This window comes from Chiloscyllium plagiosum, unplaced genomic scaffold (genome assembly GCF_037043375.1).
Source record: "Chiloscyllium plagiosum isolate Xiang-an unplaced genomic scaffold, Cpla_swu_hap1 HiC_scaffold_10, whole genome shotgun sequence".
Classification (NCBI taxonomy): domain Eukaryota; kingdom Metazoa; phylum Chordata; class Chondrichthyes; order Orectolobiformes; family Hemiscylliidae; genus Chiloscyllium; species Chiloscyllium plagiosum.
The window spans coordinates 117,575,928-117,596,854 of record NW_028270148.1 but is presented as its reverse complement, the minus strand read 5'-3'; the positions used below and the strand labels follow the sequence as shown (position 1 = coordinate 117,596,854).

General features: G+C 40.7%; 1 protein-coding gene across 1 annotated transcript in view; it reads left to right on the top strand.

Annotated features, from left to right (window-relative positions):
* ugp2b (UDP-glucose pyrophosphorylase 2b) overlaps positions 1-20,927 on the top strand; it is a 58,350-nt gene that overhangs the window by 14,439 nt on the left and 22,984 nt on the right. The window contains exon 3 of the mRNA XM_043696714.2: positions 10,999-11,106. Within this exon, the coding sequence (XP_043552649.1) occupies positions 10,999-11,106 (108 nt within the window). The remainder of the gene's footprint in view (positions 1-10,998; positions 11,107-20,927) is intronic.

The window sequence follows — 20,927 nt, the reverse complement described above, 5'->3', positions numbered from 1 at the left end:
TAATTTTGATCTACTGTTGTCATATACACAGAGATACAGTGAACAGTGTTGTTTTGTGTGCTCTGCAGGCAGATTGTACCATACAAAATGCATCAGGGTAGCAGAACAGAGTGCAGAGTACAGTGTTACAGCCGCAGGGAAAGTGTAGAGAGAGATCAGAATTAACATTTTGAAACATCTGTTCAAAAGTCTGATAACAGCAGGGATGAAGCTGTTCTTGAATCTATGTATATTTAGACTTTTATATCTTCTGCCTGAAAGAGGAGGGTGAAAGAGAGTATAATTGTGGTGGGAAGGGTCTTTGATTATGTTGGCTGCTTTCCTGAGGCAGTGTGGGAAGTATAGATGGAGTCAGTGGATGGATTGGGTTGTTTTCATGACTGTGCAGGTCTGCGGTCTTGGGAAGAGCAGTTGCCATACCACCCTGTGAAGTGTCCTAGAGGATGCTTTCTTTGGTACATCTATAAAAACTGGTAAGAGTCCTTGTGGCCATGATAAATTTCCTTAGTTCCCTGAGGAAAATAGAGACATTGTGCTTTCTTGATTGTTGTGTCGATGTGGGTGGACCAGACAGATTGCTGTTGATCATCACTCGCAGGAATCTAACGCTCCTGACCATCTCCACCTCAGCACTATTGATGCAGACAGGGGCGTGCCCTCCACTCTGCTTTCTGACGTCAATATCCAGCTCCTTTATTTTGTTGACATTGATGGAGAGATTGTTGTCGTCCTACCATACCGCTAAGCACTCAATCTCTTTCACGTATCCTGTCTTGTCGTTGTTTGAAATCCGATCTACAATAGTGGTGTCATCAGCAAATTTGTCACTAGAGTTGGCCACATTGTTGTGTGTATTGTAGGAGCTGAGTACGCAGCCTTGCGGGGTCACTAGTATTGAGGATTATGGCGGAGGAGATGTTGTCCCCTGTTCATAATAATTGTGGTCTGTGGGTCAGGAAAAGGAGGAGGTGAGACTTGGGTCTCAGAGTTTAGGGATAAGTTTGTTAGGAATTATGGTGTTGAAATTGGAACTGTAGTTAATAAGTAGAAACCTAATGTAGATATCCTTGTTATCCACATGTTCCAGGGATGAGTGTAGGGTCTGGGAGATGTCATCTATTGTGGACCTGTTGCGCTGATAGGCAAATTGCAAAGGATTAAGGCAGTTTGATGGGCTGGAGTTGATGTTAGCCATGATTTATCTATTGAAGCATTTTGTAATTATGGAAGTCAGAGTCACTGGTTGGTAATCATTTGAGGCAGGCTGCATGATTTTTCTTTGGCACTGGATGATGGTGGTCCTGAAGCAAATGGGGACTTCAGATCATATTAAGGAGAGGTTAAAGATGTCTGCAAATATTCCTGCCAGCTAGTCCACACAGGATCTATTTTTCTCAATTCCTTTATGATTAAACTGTGTAAAATTCATACGAGACTATCTGCTTGAAAAGTAGCAGTAAAATAAAGGCAAGACACTGATTCTGGAAATGTGCCATTACAGCAGAAAATGCTGGTGAAACCCAGCAGTCTGGCAGCACCTGTGGAGACAGAAACCAAGTTAAATGTTCAAAGTCTGATGTGACTTATTCTTAACTCTCTGTTTCTCTCTCCACAGATACTGACAGACCTGCTGGGTTTATCCAGGATTTTGTGTTTATTACTGAAGAACAGCAGTGTTGTTTTCTGCACTGTCAAACATTGAAGGCTGGATCATGCTGAATCAGACTCTGTGATAGGGAATCTCCTCTGAAAAGGTCATGGAAATTCTGTGGTCAGCTGGCTGAGATGGCTGGCGAGTGCCATTACATCACTGACTACATAATCTGGCCATCATACTTTTCAAATGCTCAGTGGGTAACTGTAGTTCAAAATTAAATTCTAATAATTACAGATTCTTCATAGTCCAATACAGTAACATCTTTATAATAATATCTTTATAAGAAAAGTAATTTTCACTGATTCAAATTAATTCTTTCTCTATTCTGATTTAAATTGGATGTTGCATTTGGCCAGTTTCGTTTTAAGATCATCGAGCATTTCTTTGCTTCCTAATCAAAAAATCTAGCTAGGAAATAATAGCAAACTTTTTTTTTGGTGTTTGAGTTTGAGGTGGGAATCAATATCAAAACTTACTTTGTTCAGAAACAGATAATTAGCTGCCATTGAATCAAAGCTCAGGGAAATGAAGTAAGAAGAGCAGAAAATGTATGACTGCATCAATGGTGAGAGAAATTAGACTTAATGTTTCAGGTCAGTAGTATCAGAACATGAGTGACTTTGTTAGAAGTTGCTGGTTGACTGACATTCAATTTTGGCATTGCAAATAGTATAGGCAAGTTAAGATCCAATTGGATATAAAGTTGACTTGAGGACAGAAAGCAGTGAGTTATGGTGGATTGTTTCTTGCATTGGAAAATGAGAGACCATGGTGTTCTCTTAGCATAGTGCAAAGACCAGGGCTTTTTCTTTAGCTTATATATAAATGACTTGGATGTTGGACGAGGGAGTAAAATTTCAAAATGTGCTGATTGTGCCAAACTTGGGAGAGTGGAAACTGGTGAGGATGGTATGAATTGTCTGCAGCTGGACTTCGTGTCACAAGTCTAGGTGGAAATTAATATAGAGAAAAATGAGGTGATGCATTTGGAAGAAGGGACAGAGAAATATGCTCTGGTCTTAATGACACAATTTTAAAATGTGCAGAAGCAGGGACTGAGAAGTACACATGCATCAATCTTTGAAGATGGTGGGACATATTAAGAGAATTTTTACAAAATTATTTGATCTTGATCTTAATAAATAGAGGCATTTACTGCAAAAGCAAAGAGGTTATGCTAAATTTTGATAAAGGTCCATTAAGATATTAGCTAGAGGATTCAGTCACCACAGAGGTGGGGGTTGGCACCATTCATGGTTAACTTAAAAAGTTAATCATAGTATCAGTCTTAAAGCAACATATAATTACACAAAGATAGATGGCAGATCGGAGGATTGGATACAGTATGAGAAACAGCAAAGGATGCATGAAATATTAATGAGGGAAAAATATAGACCATAAAGAATGCTACCTAAAAATGTAAAGACATACGTGTTTCTGATGGTAGTTTAGAAAAGGAACATTCATGAAGTGAGAGTTGATTGTATCAAAAGTGGGATGAATAATGGCAAATAAGCAAACGGTAGATGAATTGAACAGCTATTTTGCATCTTTCTTCATTGTAGAAGGTACACTGAACATCCAAGAAATAGTTGTCAGGAAATGGAAGAACAAAAGAAATAGAATCCTTTCAGGTTTGCCCAGTGGAGAGTCCAGAATTAGAGGGCATAGTTTTACGATGAGAGGGGAAAGACTTAAAAAGGACTTAAAGGGTGATTTTTTTTTTTCTTCACACAAAGGCTGGTGCACGTATGGAATGAGCAGCCAGAGAAAGTGGTGGAGGCTGGTACAATTACAGCATTTAAAAGGCATCATAATGGGTATATGAATAGTAACGGTTTAGCGGGACATGAGCCAAGTCTGACAAATGGTATTAAATTAATTTAGGTTGGCATGAACAAGTTGAGCCAAAGGGTCTGCTTCTGTGCTGTACATCTGACTCTGACTCTGTCTCTATCATGACTGATCTCCCCCAGGCCTCTACTCTTCTTTCAGACCTGATTATTATATTTATATTTGAAAAATCTTATCCACCTCCCCTTTAAATGCTTTCAGTGATCTAGCTTCCACAATTATTTGGGATGGAGAATTCCAGACATTTGTTATCCACTGAGAGAAGAAACTCCTTTGCATTTCAGTTTTCAACGAATGTCCCCTTTTATTTTTGTAACTGTCCCCAGTTTGAGATTCCCCTACTAATGGAAACATCTCTACCTATCTTGTTAAGCCCCCTCAAAATCTTGTATGCTTCAGTGAAACCTTCCTCCATTCACTTAAGCTCTCTAACTTGTTTAGCTGTTCTTGATAAGTTAACTTCTTCATCCCAGGAATCAGCTCATGAATCTCTTTTCAACTGCTTCAATGCCGGTATATCTTTGCTTAAATATAATGACTAAAACTGTAACAGTACCACAGGTGCATCTCACCAATACCCCTGTATAGTTGTAACAAGCCTTCCCTGTTTTCAAGCTCAAATCCCTAACAATAAAGGTAAAATTTCAACTTGTCATCTTGATTACTTGCTGCACCTGCCTGCTAACTTTGTGTTTTATGCACAAGAACATTCAATCCTCATGTGCTTCACTTTTTTGGAGTCTGTGTCCATTTAAATGATGATCCAAGTTTTGATTATTCCTACCAAAGTGCAGCACTCTTTGTTTTGCTGCATTAAACTCACCTGACAAGTTTTTGCTCGCTCACTCACACAACCTATCTGTACCCCCTTGCAGATTCTTTATGTTGTACTACTGCTGTCCTTCTCGTGCAGGTCTGTTGTTCATTCTGCTTCACGAGCAGATGAATTGCAGGAAAATACAGGCTGGATAGCTGAGCATCTGTTAAGATGTGAGAAGCTATTTTAAAAGGTATTATGGCAGGGCATTTAGAAGCAAATCAAGGTAACCATGCTGTCTTTTTCTGATATCTGGATTAATCCCAGTGCTATGAGCTAGTGAGGGAAGGAATAGGAGGATAGAGCAGATGAATGTATGGCTGAGGAGCTGGTGTATGGGAGAAGGATTCACATTTTTGGATCATTGGAATCTCTTTTGGGGTAGAAGTGACCTGTTCAAGAAGGACGGATTGCACCTAAATTGGAAGGGGACTAATATACTGGCAGGGAAATTTGCTAGAACTGCTTGGGAGGATTTAAACTAGTACGGTGGGAGGTGGGACCCAGGGAGATAGTGAGGAAAGAGATCAATTTGAGACTGGTACAGTTGAGAACAGAAGTGAATCAAACAGTCAGGGCAGGCAGGGACAAAGTCGGACTAATAAATTAAACTGCATTTATTTCAATGCAAGGGGCCTAACAGGGAAGGCAGATGAACTCTGGGCGTAGTTAGGAACATGGGACTGGGATATCATAGCAGTTACAGAAACATGGCTCAGGGAAGGGCAGGACTGGCAGCATAATGTTCCAGGATACAAATGCTACAGGAAGGATAGAAAGGGAGGCAAGAGAGGAGGGGGAGTGGTATTTTTGATAAGGGATAGCATTACAGCTGTGCTGAGGGAGAATATTCCCGGAAATACATCCAGGGAAGTTATTTGGGTGGAACTGAGAAATAAGAAAGGGATGATCACTTTATTGGGATTGTACTATAAACCCCCTAATAGTCAGAGGGAAATTGAGAAACAAACGTGTAAGGAGATCTCAGCTATCTGTAAGAATAATAGGGTAGTTATGGTAGAGGATTTTAACTTTCCAAACATCGACTGGGACCGCCATAGTGTTAAGGGTTTAGATGGAGAGGAATTTCTTAAGTGCGTACAAGACAATTTTCTGATTCAATATGTGGATGTACCTACTAGAGAAGATGCAAAACTTGATCTACTCTTGGGAACTAAGGCAGGGCAGTTGACTGAGGTGCCAGTGGGAGAGCACTTTGGGGCCAGCGACCATAATTCTGTTTGTTTTAAAATCGTGATGAAAAAGGATAGACCAGATCTAAAAGTTGAAGTTCTAAATTGGAGAAAGGCCAATTTTGACAGTATTAGGCAAGAACTTTCGAAAGCTGATTGGAGGCAGATGTTCGCAGGTAAAGGGACGGCTGGAAAATTGGAAGCCTTCAGAAATGAGATAACAAGAATCCAGAGAAAGTATATTCCTGTCAGGGTGAAAGGGAAGGCTGGTAGGTATAGGGAATGCTGGATGACTAAAGAAATTGAGGGTTTGGATAAGAAAAAGAAGGAAGCATATGTCAGGAATAGAGAGGATAGATCGAGTGAATTCTTAGAAGAGTATAAAGGAAGTAGGAGTATACTTAAGAGGGAAATCAGGAGGGCAAAAAGGGGACATGAGATAGTGTTGGCAAATAGAATTAAGCAGAATCCAAAGGGTTTTTAGAAATACATTAAGGACAAAAGGGTAACTAGGGAGAGAATAGGGCCCCTCAAAGATCAGCAAGGTGGCCTTTGTGTGGAGCCACAGAAAATGGGGGAGATACTAAATGAATATTTTGCATCAATATTTACTGTGGAAAAGGATATGAAAGATATAGACTGTAGGGAAATAGATGGTGACATCTTGCAAAATGTCCATATTACAGAGGAGGAAGTGCTGGATGTCTTTAAACGGTTAAAGGTGGATAAATCCCCAGGACCTGATCAGGTGTACCTGAGAACTCTGTGGGAAGCTAGAGAATTGATTGCTGGGCCTCTTGCTGAGATATTTGCATCATCGATAGTCACAGGTGAGGTGCCGGAAGACTGGAGGTTGGCAAACGTGGTGCCACTGTTTAAGAAGGGCGGTAAGGACAAGCCAGGGAATATAGACCGGTGAGCCTGACGTCAGTAGTGGGCAAGTTGTTGGAGGGTATCCTGAGGGACAGGATGTACATGTACTTGGAAAGGCAAGGACTGATTAGGGATAGTTAACATGGTTTTGTGCGTGGGAAATCATATCTCTCAAACTTGATTGAGTGTTTTGAAGAAGTAACAAAGAAGATTGATGAGGGCAGAGCAGTAGATGTGATCTGTATGGACTTCAGTAAGGCGTTTGACAAGGTTCCCCGTGGGAGACTGATTAGCAAGGTTAGATCTCATGGAATAAAGGGAGAACTATCCATTTGGATACAGAACTGGCTCAAAGGTGGAAGACAGAGGGTGGTGATGGAGGGTTGTTTTTCAGACTGGAGGCCTGTGGCCAGTGGAGTGCCACAAGGATCGGTGCTGGGTCCTCCACTTTTGTCATTTACATAAATGATTTGGATGCAAGCATAAGAGGTACAGTTAGTAAGTTTGCAGATGACATCAAAATTGGAGGTGTAGTGGACAGCGAAGAGGGTTACCTCAGATTACAACAGGATCTGGATCAGATGGGCCAATGGGCTGAGAAGTGGCAGATGAAGTTTAATTCAGATAAATGCGAGGTCCTGCATTTTGGGAAAGCAAATCTTAGCAGGACTTATACACTTAATGGTAAGGTCTTAGGGAGTGTTGCTGAACAAAGAGACCTTGGAGTGCAGGTTCATAGCTCCTTGAAAGTGGAGTCACAGGTAGATAGGATAGTGATGGAAATGTGTTGCTGGAAAAGCGCAGCAGGTCAGGCAGCATCTAGGGAACAGGAGAATCGACGTTTCGGGCATTAGCCCTTCTTCAGGAATGAGGAAAGTTGGTCCAGCAGGCTAAGATAAAAGATAGGGAGGAGGGACTTGGGGGAGGGGCGTCGGAAATGTGATAGGTGGAAAGAGGTCAAGGTGAGGGTGATAGGTCAGACTGGGGTGGGGGCGGAGAGGTCGGGAAGAAGATTGCAGGTTAGGAAGGCGGTGCTGAATTTGATGGATTTGACTGAGACAGGCTGGGGGGAGGGGAAATGAGGAAACTGGTGAAATCCGAGTTCATCCCTTGTGGTTGGAGGGTTCCTAGCCGGAAGATGAGGCGTTCTTCCTCCAACCGTCGTTTCGCTGTGGTCTGACGATGGAGGAGTCCAAAGACCTGCATATCCTTGGTGGAGTGGGAGGGGGAATTGAAATGTTGAGCTACAGGGTGGTTGGGTTGGTTGGTCCGGGTGTCCCAGAGGTGTTCCCTGAAACGCTCCGCAAGTAGGCGGCCCGTCTCCCCAAGTCGATTCTCCTGTTCCCTAGATGCTGCCTGACCTGCTGCGCTTTTCCAGCAACACATTTCCATCTCTGATCTCCAGCATCTGCAGACCTCACTTTCTCCTCAAAGATAGGATAGTGAAGAAGGCGTTTGGTATGCTTTCCTTTATTGGTCAGAGTATTGAGTACAGGAGTTGGGAGGTCATGTTGCGGCTGTACAAGACATTGGTTAGGCCACTGTTGGAATATTGCGTGCAATTCTGGTCTCCTTCCTATTGGAAAGATGTTGTGAAACTTGAAAGGGTTCAGAAAAGATTGACAAGGATGTTGCCAGTGTTGGAGGATTTGAGATACAAGGAGAGGCTGAACAGGCTGGGGCTGTTTTCCCTGGAGCGTTGGAGCCTGAAGGGTGACCTTATAGAGGTTTACAAAATTATGAGGGGCATGGATAGGATAAATAGACAAAATCTTTTCCCTAGGATCGGGGAGTCGAGAACTAGAGGACATAGGTTTAGGGTGAGAGGGGAAAGATATAAAAGAGACTTAAGGGTCAACGTTTTCACACACAGGGTGGTACGTGTAAGGAATGAGCTGCCAGAGGAAGTGGTGGAGGCTGGTACAATTGCAACATTTAAGAGGCATTTGGATGGGTATATGAATAGGAAGGGTTTGGAGGGATATGGGCCGGGTGCTATAAGGTGGGACTAGATTGGGTTGGGATATCTGGTCGGCATGGACAAGTTGGACTGAAGGATCTGTTTCCATGCTGTACATCTCTATGACTCTATGTGAAAGGGAAGTCCTATATTTGAGAAAAGATACACTGGCATTGAGGCAGTTCCAAAGAGATTCATGGGGCTGATTCCTGAGATGAAGGAGTTAACTCAGCAAGAATGGCTAAACAAATGAAGAGTTTAGAAGAATGGGGGAATGTTCCATAGATTTCAATGTATTGGAATTATTTGAGGAAGCAACAATTGCTGTGTGCAAAGGGGAACTGGTTGATGTACTTTTGGTGCCCCGTCAAATTTTATTGTGGAAAACAAAAGCCCCGAGTGTAGTGGGTACCATATTGGCATGGATAGCAGATTGACTGACAAGAAGCAGCAAATGGTAATTGTTTTGGTTGGAAAGATTGTGCAGGTTAGTTAGGTGGATTGTCCATGAGAGTGATTTGCCATATGGATCAGTGCTGGGCCTTCACTTTTTACAATTTATAAATCTGTTGATGAAGGGAGCAAAAAAGGAACTTTTCTAAAGAAGAGATAAGGAGGCTGCAGAGGAAAATAGGTGAGTGGGCAAAAATCTGGCAAATGGACAATAATGTGGGAAAATGTGAAATTATTAATTTTGGCAAGAATAATAGGAAGTTTATTTAACAGGTGATAAAATTTATAGCTGATCTGGAGGGATCTGGGTGACCTTGTTGATCAGTTACAATAGATTAACATGCAGGTACAGCAAGCAAATAGGAAACCTAATAGAATGTTACCATTTATTGTGAGGAAAATTGAATGCAAATTATGGAGATCGTATCTGCAGTGGTGAGACCATAGCTGGAGTACTGTGCCCAGTTATTTAAGGAAATATGCAAATAAGGTGTGAGTAGCTCAGTGAAGGTTGACTACATTAATAATTGGAATGGGTAGATTGTCTGTCTAATAAGGAAAAGTTGGGGAGGCTAGATTTGAATTATTTAGAGTTTAGGAGAATACGAGGTGATTTGATACAAGCTCCTTGGATCTTGACAGAATAATATGGAAAGGATGTTTCCTGTTGTAGGAAAATAATGTCGGACATTGAATCACTGCTTAAGAATAAGGGGTTAGCCATTTATGACAGTGGTAAGGATAATTTTTTCTGCATGTTAAGAGTTTTTAAAAGTCTTACTTATAGTGGAAAAAAAAGTCTGAATATTAAGACAGGTAAATTCGTTCTTATCAGCAAGGCGATGAAAGGTATGGAGGGGTGTCAGGGTCGGTATGGATGCTAGAATGTACAGTATTCAGATTGGTTGCAATCTGATTGAATGGCTCAGCAGTCTTGAGGCACTGAGTAACCTACTTTGCTCTTAATTTAACTTGGAAGGCTGTATGGGTCCTTGAGAGGGTAGCACAGGAGATTTATTGGTATGGTTCCAGGAATGTGGGGTTATTGAAATGGTTAAATTAGAAGACTAGAATGGTTCACTTTGGACCAGAGAAGATTAAGATTAGGGGACACATGTTCATGGTTTTGTGCAAGAGATGCAAGGAGAGAGGGATAAACAGCTTATTTACCCAGTGAGAGGTAATGACTGGCAACCTGCTGCCTCCACCAAAAAAAAACATAATGTCGAAGCAACAGTAGTCAGCATTTTCACAAGACAACAGAATGGCTCTTAAATGAAATACAGTTGTGTGACTAAAGGGATCAAGCAGTGGGGTGGACTGACTGGATTGATCTATGGGAAACCTGCATGCATTCAATATGTTGAATGACTGACATGTACCATAATGATTTTGTACTGTGTTAAGTTTTAGATGAGTGTACTTTATACTATTATCAATCATTCAGATTTGAAATGGTGGTACTATCCAATCAGTAGGCACATCTGTTGAATAACTGGTGACATTCAAAACCTTTTGTCTTAAAGCACCTTTTTATCATTTTAAAACAAATTAGTGTGCTAGTTTCAGCCCCTTCTTGTCACCCTCTTCTATCAAAGAATTAGAGGGCAGTGAGCATGTCAAGAGATCAACAGTTCTGTATTATATATTTAAAGGGTTCAGAGAATCACTACAGGGTGGAAGCAGGCCATTTAGCCCACACCACCGCTCTGAAGAGTATCCCTTCTAGGACTTACCCTATCCCTGTAACCCTGTATTTCCCATGGAAAATCTACCTAACCTGCACATCTTTGGACTGTGGAAGGAAACCAGAGCACCCAGAGGAAATCCACGCAGACACAGGGAGAATGTGCAAATTCCACATAGACTGTTGTCTGAGGCTGGAATCGAACCTAAGTCTCTGGTGCTGAGGCACAACAGTGGAAGCACCACTGAACTGTTTTCACAATGAGGAGACATTCAGCCCATCGTGTCTGTGCTGGATCTCTGTTGGAATAATTTACTTAGTATCATACTCCTGCTTTCATCCTGTAACCCTATATATTCTTCCTTTTCTGAAAACAATTTGGTTCTCTTGGAATTGAGCTTGCTTCCTTTACAATGTTGCAAAATTGTTATGCAGTATTTGTGGTATAGTATGTCTGTCACATTAAAATTGAAAATGTTTAATAATAATTGTTTTGTATTTAAGCAAATGAAGAAAGATATCGAGGGATTTCAGAAATTGTTTCGAAGCTTGCTGCAGAGGAGAGGTCCTTCAGTAGAATGGGAGAAGATCCAAAAAGCACCTGAAGATTCCGTAAGTTCTGTGCATACAGTAGAATTGTAGACTGCAACAGCAAAAATGAGTATGTAGGATAGAGTATGATCAATATGAAAATGATGAAAACCATATAACTGAAATATTTTCAGTCTTGTAGTTTGAATTTAATCTCTGTGATGAATAGGAATTTAATATAACCTTGATAAAAAAATTCTGGTCTCCCTTCTGTAGGAACAATGTTGTGAAATTTGAAAGGGTTCAGAAAAGATTTACAAGGATGTTGGAGGGTTTGAGCTATAGGGAAAGGCTGAATAGGCTAGGGCTATTTTTCCCTTGAGTGTCAGAGGCTGAGGTGTGATGTTATGGATTTTTAAAAACATGAGGGGCATAGGGTGAATGCACAAACGTCTTTTCCTCAGGGTACTGGAGTCAAAAATTAGAGGGTATAGTTTAAGGTGAGAGGGGAAAGATTTAAGAGACCTTTTTCATGCAGTGTGTGGTGCATGTACTGGAATGAACTTCCACAGGAAGTGGTGGAGGTTGGTACAATTACAATATTTAAAAGGCATCAGCATGGGTACTTGAATTTGAGAGGTTTACAGGGATATGGGCTAAATGCTGGCAAATTGGACTAGATTAATTTAGGATGTCTGGTTGGTATGGATGAGTTGGACCAAAGGGTCTGTTTCCTTGCTGTGTCAGAGCATGAATGTTGATCAAGGGGAATAGATGTTATCTTCATTTGGGAGAATAAACCATTTCTTGTTGGCTTATTGGTGCAAAGTTATAATTTAGTAATGAAAAGAGTATGACTTAAGTTCACATTTATCTTTTTTATATATTTATGTTTTATTAGAAGTATAAATTGTTTTTTGCCCTTGATCTAATTTTAGAATTAGAATAGGAAGGACGAGGTAATTGTTATCCAATTCATTATTTTAGCTTATTACCTTTTTCATGAGCCTTTATGATTGCTACAACTCAACATATTCGTTGTGATTAGCTTGATTTTACCACTTCAAGTGCCTACCTTATTACTGTTTTCATTTAAAGCTGTGCAATTCCATCTATCTTGTTACATGTTCAGTTTTGTCTTTGCAGCAATTGGCAGTCCTATCTACAAATGCCCCTTGATCAGACAATGTATTTTTCTTCATCCAAGAAAACACAGCAGAGTGAACAAAGCAAAAAAGCTTACCAGAATGTTGCCTGGCTTGGAGGGTATTAGCTATGTGGAGAGATTGGGCAGACTTGATTTGTTTTTACTTGGATGTCAGTAGCTGAGGGGTGACCTAATAGTTTACAAAATTGAAGGGCATGGATGAAATGGACAGTCTGAGATTCTTTCCCAGGATAGAAATTACCTTAAGTCTATACTCCCTTGTAAAAGAGGGGGGAATTTAAAGGTGATGTGAGAAGTAAGTTTTTTTTTCCACACAGGTGGTAAATGTATGGAATGTGCTGCCAGAGGAGGTGGTAGAGGCAGATACAATAAGATGCTTCCAGCACCTTACAAAATATATGAAAAAGCAGACAATAGAGGGATATAGACCACATTGAGGCAAAAGGATTTTAATTTAGAAATGTGTTGTGTGTTGGCGCAGGCTTGGTGGGATGGAGTGCCTGTCCCTGTGCTTCAATGTTCTTAGTAAAAAAAAAAGAAAATGCTTTTCCAGTTGCCTGTGAGTGGTTCTGATGAAATTATGAAAAGTGAAGTTCTTCTGATGGGGGAGAAAAGAGGAGGAGTTATATTCTACTTAAATATTCATTTGTGATGTTCAAACCACTTAACCAGCCATACGGTGACTAAAGTAAACTTGTAACAAAAGATTTGCATTTTAATTTTGACCAAAAATTAATTTGACTGTTGAACTAGCCATTCATTCTCTTCACCCCACACCCTGCTGCAGCAACAACCAGTTCCAACTGGTTGTAAGAATAAATGTATTGAGGTTGCCACTGTGGTTGAGCGAATTTGGTGCTTAAACCAGAAAGGCAGAGAAAATTTTACTCTCTCTCTGCCGGGTTACTTAATGGTGCAGGGTTGTGACATGATCATCAGGAATTCCTATATCTGCTCGCAATCCAGAGAATTTGTTTTTAGTGTATATATTTGGGAATTTATTAAGTGCTGCTAGTGACCATATTCAGATCACAAATTAAGAATGACCACTAGATGTGATACTCAAAATAGAAGAAATATATGGAAGGCATGAGTTTCTCCTTAACTATTGGCAGTCCCTATCAGTTTGTCCTCTTTTCCTCAGATTCCCACTCTCCTCTTCTAGTTTGATCAGAGAGCAGCTTTAAGAATAAGATAATGAGAGTTTAGAGACTGTATGTTCCAGTTGGTATGAAGGGCAAGGTTGGATGACTAGAGAAATTGATACTTCATTCAACATAAAGAAAAAGGCATATAGACAAGCTGGTATAGACAAGCTGGGATTAAATGAATCCCTATTAGAGTATAAGGGCAGTAGGAGTAAACTTGAGGGAAATCTGAAGGGCAAAAGGTGGCATGAGATGGCTTTGGCGAATAGAATTAAGGAAAATCCAAAGAGATTCTATAAATACATTAAGGGCAAAAGAATAATTGGGGAGAGAATAGGGCCCTTTAACGGGCTGTTTGTGTGTGGAACCACAGGAGATGGGTGAGGTACTAAACAAATATGTTGTCAATATTTACTATGGAGAAGGACTTGGAAGCCAGGGAACTTTAGGAAATGAATGTAAAGAGTTGATATTACTGAAAAGGTGATGCTGGAGGTCTTAAAATGCATAAAGGTAGATAAATCCCTGGGATCTGATCAGGTGGTTCCCAGAACATTGTGTGAAACTAGGGAAAGGATTGCTGGATCCCTTGTTGAGATACTTGTCATCAATAGCCACAGGCAAGGTGCCAGAAGACTGGAGGTTGGATGATGTACCAATATTTAAGAAAGGCTGTAAGGAAAGCCAGAGAACTATAGACTGGTGGGCCTTGAATCAGTAGTGGGTAAGTTGTTGAAGGGGATTATAAGGAACAGGATTGACATGTATTTGGAAAGGTCATGATTAGGGGCAGTCAACATGGCTTTGTGTGTGGGAAATTGTGTTTCACTAATTTGATTGAGTTTTTTTGAAGAGGTGATGAAAATTAATTAAGGCAGAGTTTGATAGGTGTTGTCTGTGGACTTTACCAAAGCGTTTGACAAGATGCAGCATGGTAGACTGTTTAGTAAGATTAGATCAGATGGGATCCACAGTGAGCTAGCTATTTTGGCTTGAAGGTAGGTGATGGAGGGTTTTTCTGACTAGAGGTATGTGACCAGTGCTGTGCCACAAGGATCGGTGCTGGGTCCACTGCTTTTCACCATTTATATTAATGATTTGGATGTGAATACAGGAGATATGGTTGTAGATGACACCAAAATAGGTGGTGTAGTGGACAGTGAAGATGATTATCTCCAAGTACAATGGGAACTTGATCAGATGGGGGTTTAGATTAGAGCGGTGCTGGAAAAGCACAGCAGGTCAGGCAACATCCGAGGAGCAGGAAAATCGACGTTTCAGGCAAAAGCCCTTCATCAGTAATGGAGGGCTTTTGCTCGAAACGTCGATTTTCCTGCTCCTCTGATGGTGCCTGACCTGCTGTGCTTTTCCAGCACCCCTCTAATCTAAACTCTGGTTTCCAGCATCTGCAGTCTTCACTTTGGCCCATCTGATCAAGTAGGCAAATGGGCAGGGAATGGCAGATGGAGTTTATTTTAGATAAATGTGAGCTATTGCATTTTGGTATGGCAAACCAGGGCAGGACTTGTACAGTTTATGGTTGGCTCCTGGGAAGTGTTGTCAAGCAAAGAGACCTAGGGGTGCTGGTGCATAGTTCCTTGCAAGTAGAGTCATAGGTAGATCGTGGTGAAGAAGGCATTTGGCAATCTTGCCTTCATTGATCATAACTTTAGTATAGGATGTGGGATGTCATGTTAGGGCTGTACAGGACAATGCTGAGGCCACTTTTGGAATATTGCATACAATTCTAGTTGTGCTTTTATAGGAAGGATTTTACTAAACTTGAGAGGGCGCAGAAAAGGTTTACAAGCATGTCCCTGGGACTGGAGGGTTTGAGTTATAGGGAGGGCTGAATAGGCTCAGGCATTTTTTTCCTTGGAGTGTTAGAGACTGAGTGATGATGATGATGATTATGTTGATGATGTTTATAAAATCATGAGGGGCATGGAAAGAGTGAATAGTCAAGGTTTGTTTCCTAGGATAGGCGAGTCCAAAACTAGAGGATGTATGTTTAGGGTGAGAAGGGAAAGATTTAAAATGGACCAGAGAGTTAGTTTATTCACAAAGACATTGGAGCTTGTATGGTATGAGCTGCTACAGGAAGTGGTGGAGACAGGTGCAATTACAACATTTAAAAGGCACCTGGAGGGATATGGACCAAATACTGGCAAATGGGACTTGGTCAGATTTGGATTTCTGGTTGGTGCTAATGAGTTGGGGCCGAAGGATCTGTTTCCATGCTGTATGACTCTTTGACAGTGTGACTTCTAAATCTAGATAAGACCTGAGCCTACTAAGTATGCAATTGATCACTATTCAGACGTACTTGCTCTTGGCGACTGAAATGTGGGAGCGATTGAGATCACTTTGCATATTGACTAATGAGGCTGTTATGTCGTGTCCTTTCATTTCTCCAGAAGCTGTAGATATCTTTCTAGGATATTATTCACTGATTCCATACGGACTGGTTACCCTCTGGTATCTTGTCTGGATGAAAATTATGTCAGGGAATGCACATTACCGACAACATTTTAAAACTTTCAAAAGGTATGAAAGTTTTAATAGATCGAATTAAAGAGCAAACTGATCATAACAGATGGGGAGTAATTTCCTTAACTTCTAAATGCAAGTAATGGAAGAATTTCCTGCCCAGTAATCTTGAAGAATTAACTAACTATTTCAATACAGTGGTTGTTCTAATATTATTTTAAAATGATTGGCCCAGATGAAAATAATGAATAATAGAATATGTTGTGTAAGTGGGGTGAGGCAATGAATTCACTATTAGGTAGCTGGTATCACATTTTGGAAGTTAGCCGGCTCTGCTCCAGCTTGGCTTACAGTGCTTTGGCTATAAATTGCTTTGAGTAACTGTTTGGATGCTGGAAACTGGAATCGGTTTCGCTCTTCTATCTGGCTGAGAAATCAGTACAGTGCAGCTATGTTCATGTTTAGAAGGCCCAACGTACATGGAATAGAGGTATTACATTTCTGTCGGCCCTGTTTTAAAAAAATATTATTCTTCAACTGACAGAAAAATATTTTTGTTTATTCATTAATTCAACTTTTCTGGAATGTAAAAAAAAAAATTTCAGTTGGAAATATAAAATGACATTTTTGTTTAGCATGGTCTTTGGCTCCTTGAACAAATCCCATAGTTTATTTATTCATTAGCAGCCAGATTATTACCAGGAGTAACAGTGCACTCTAAATATATATCCTTAATTTGTTTAAATGAATGGTTGCCACATTTACTGCACAGTTACTGTTGAAACAGACTGTCAATCATGACTAAATTATATTGCTTTAAAACAATTGAAATATCTCGAGAGAAGTGTTCACTATTACAAAAATGAGTTTGCAGCCATTAGTATTTTACCAAATAAGACTGGAACTAAATGCTGTTTTTGGTTTGTTGAAATATCCCACCTTTTTGTTTCTGGATAGCTTTTATTAGAGTTTCATTATTTTATATTCAACTATCAATGCCTTAAATATATAATCATGGTATTGAAATAGTTAATTGATTTAAAATTAATTATGATAAGTTTGTTGCCAAATATTGGATTTTGTATGAAAACATTCAATGTGAACAATATTTTTGCATTTCTAAATGCACTCTCATAACACTTCTGCACAACAACTATCTAGTGCAATTTGATGAACAAATTATCTATTTTTTTTTAGTATTTTCTCAATTTAAAGTTTTTAATGTTGCAGGAGCACACAAGTTAATTTTGTCCAACTGCCGAATTTTCTACGTTGAGGGTTATGGTATTGGTTCATTAACAAAGGAACATGTATTCCGTGAGCACACCAGTGAACAGGTTAGGATTTATTTTAGGAGCTGAAGACTGTCCTCTAGTTTAATTCTGGCTGACTGGTCAGGAAATAGAAGGAAAATTCCTGAACAATTTAAATATAGTTATGAAAAGTAGCTTGTATAAGTTTTGTGTGCAAAATGAAAGCTGTCAGGACAACATTTTTCTGTGCACTTAGTCTAGTTTGCTTAGATTTAATTATGTACAAGTTATATAACAATCAAATTTGCACTAGAGTAAATGGTACCATGCAAATTCACAACACTTGCTAATAAATAGAACATTGAACATTACAGCACAGTACAGGCCCTTTGGCCCTCAATTTTGAGCTGACCTGTGGAACCAATCTGACGCCCATCTAACCTACGCTATACCATTTTCGTCCATGTGTTTATCCAAAGACCATTTAAATGCCCTTAAAGTTGGTGAGTCTACTACTGTTGCAGGCCTCTATTACTGAGTAAAGAACCTACTTCTGTCTTCTGTGCTATATTACCCCTCAATTTAAAATTATGTCCCCATATGCTTGCCATCACCATTTGAGGAAAAAGGCTCTCGCTGTCCACCCTATCTAACCCTCTGATATCTTCTATGTCTCAGTTAAGTCACCTCTCAACCTGCTCTCTAATGAAAACAGCCTCAAGCTCCTCAGCCTTTCCTCATCAGACCTTCTCTCCACACCAGGCAACATCCTAGTAAATCTCCTCTGAACACTTTCCAACGCTTCTTCATCCTTCCTATAATGCGGTGACCAGAAGTGCAGGCAATACCCGCCAGTTGTGGCCACGCCAGAGTTTTGTACAGCTGCAACGTGACCTCATGGCTCCAAAACTCCAATCCCTCTACCAATGAAAGCCAACACACTATACACCTTCTTAACAACCTTATCAACCTGGGTGGCAACTTTCAGGGATCTATGCACATGGACACAGAGATCTCACTGCTCATCTGCACTAACAAGAATCTTACCATTAGTCCAGTATATTTTATTCCTGTTGCTTCTAAAGCGAATCACCTCACACTTTTCCACATTAAACTCCATTTGCTACCTCTCAGCCCAGTTCTGCAGCTTATCTATGTCCCTCTGTAACCTGCAACATCCTTCGTCACTATCCACACGTCCACCGAACTTCGTATCATCTGCAAATTTACTAACCCATCCTTCTACGACCTCATCCAGGTCATTTGTAAAAAATGACAAACAGCAGTGGCTCCAAAACAGATCCTTGAGGTACACCACAAGTAACTGAACTCCAGGATGAACATTTCCCATCAACCATCACCCTCTGTCTTCTTTGAACTAGCCAATTTCTGATCCAAATTGCTAAATCCCATTCCACAGTACTTTGTGCAATAGCCTACTGTGGGGAACCTTATCAAACGCCTTACTGAAATCAATATACACCACATCAACCCCTTTACCCTCACCTACCTGTTTGGTCACCTTCTCAAATAACTGAATAAGGTTTGTGAGGCACGACCTATCCTTCACAAAACAGTGTTGACTATCCCTAATCAAATGTGTTGAGGCACACAGTTGCATGAGTCTGTCCAGGTGAAGTTTGTGGTTGTGGTCGCTTTACACCAAAAGCACATTCCTGTTGCCTCGAGATATAAATGGAAATACCTAGTGGCAGGAAAAAAAGTCACATTCGCAAGCCTTTTCTTTAAACACAAATTGGAAAGAGACTGTTTTGCAAAACCTGGGTATCCAGAAACTATTTGAGCAGCAGCTATATCTCCAGTAATTTGTTACTTCAGGTCAATAAATTTTCGTTCAGATTAACCAGCGGGAAGACTAAAGCTGTTGCCTGGCATCACTAGTGACTCAGAGAGAATCGTCACTCTTTCTTGGGTTCATGGCAGTGGGAGTGCAGCACACTGACCAAGCAGCCAGTGCAAACGACATTCTTATTAAGTGGCAGCAGCTTCATGGCAGTGCAATCTCAAATGCATTGTTATAATTTGAATGGAGCAGGGTAGGCCATTCAGCCTCTCCCACACAAGACTCCCAATAAAAAGATAACTGTGCAAGATGAATGTGCAATCTCAAATACATTGTTATAATACAACTGTTTGTCATGCCTAACAATCAGAAATGAAGAGGAAACATTCATAAGCATACCTTCCTCTGAGTCAGAAGGTTGTGGATTCAAGTCCTACTTTAAAGACTTGAGCACTTGCATGTAAATTGCTGCAGACGCAGTACGGGGGGTGTGCTCCTCAGTCAGAGCTACTGTCTTCCAGATGAGGTGTTAAATCAAGGCTCTGTCTTGTCCTGGGTGAAATTAAAGGGATTCAAGGTACTATTTCAGTGTAGAGGAGTGGCGTTCTTCCAGTGCCTGATCCTTTCATTTTTATTCACTCAAATGTATTCATTGCTGGCTGGCCAGAATTTATTATCCATTGTTAATTGCCCTTGATAAGGTGATGGTGACCTGCTTCCTTAAACTGCTGAAGTCTGTGCAGTAAATTAACCCATAATTCCCTTTAATGAAGGAATTCCAGGATTTTGAAGGAAAATGTCAGGATAGTGAGTGGCTTGGAGGGTGATGTTCCCATTTATCTGCTGCCTTTGTCCTTCTAGATAGATGTGGTAATGGGTTTGGAAGGTGCTATCTAAGGATCGTTGGAAAATTCCTGCAATGCATCTTGTGGATGGTATACATTGCTGCTATTGAGCATCAGTGATGGAGGAAGTGGATGATTTTGAATGCAGTGTTAATCAAAAGGGATGCTTTACCCTGGCCGGTGTAAAGTTTCTTGAATGTTGTTGGAGCTGCATCCATCAGACAAGTGGGGAGTATTCAGTAACACTCTCAACTTGTGCCTTGGAGATGGTGGATAGTTAACAATTATGTTATAAATGTTACCTGTAAGCCTGAGTCTGGATATTGTCCAGATCTTGTGTTTGAACATGGACTGAGGAATCGCAAGCTGTGCTGAACATTATGCAATCACCTCCAAACAGCCCCACTTCTGACCTTGTGATGGAGGAAAGGTTATTGATGAAGCAGTTGAAGATGGTTGGGCCTAGAACTTGCCTCAGCAACTTGTGCAAAAATGTCTTGGAGCCGAGATAACTGACCTCTGACATCCGCAATCATCTTCCTCTGTGTCAGGTATGACTCCAACCAGCAGAGAGTTTGCCCAATGGTATCCATTAATGCCAATTTTGCTAGGACTCTTTGATGCCGCATTCAGTTGAATGTGGCCTTGATATTAGGGGTGTAACTCAACTCACTTTGGAATTCACTGCTATTGTTCAATTAGGTCAGGAGCTGAGTGGCCCTGGCGGAACCCAAACTGGGTGTCACTGAGCAAGCTATTGCTGAGCAGGTGCTGATGAGAGCATTGCTGATGTTGCCATCCATGACTTTACTAATGATTGGGAGCATAGGTCTTCAGTGTTATTGCCAGAATGTTGAGGGATCTTAGCATTTGCAATATCCAGTGCCTGCAACCATTACTGGATATCATGTGGATTGAGTCAAATTAGCTGAAGAGTGGTATCTGTGATGCCGGGGACAACTGGATTAGGCTGAGATAGATCATCCATTCAGCACCTCTGCCTGAATATTGCTGCTAATGCTTCGGCCTTATTTTTTGCACTGATGTGTTGGTCTCTTCCATCATTAAGGATGGGGATATTTGTGGACCTGCCTCCTCCAATGAGTTGGGTGAAAGTGGTGATGAAGGGCCTTTGCCCGAAATGTCGATTTTTCTGCTCCTCTGCTGCCTGACCTGCTGTGCTTTTCCAGCATG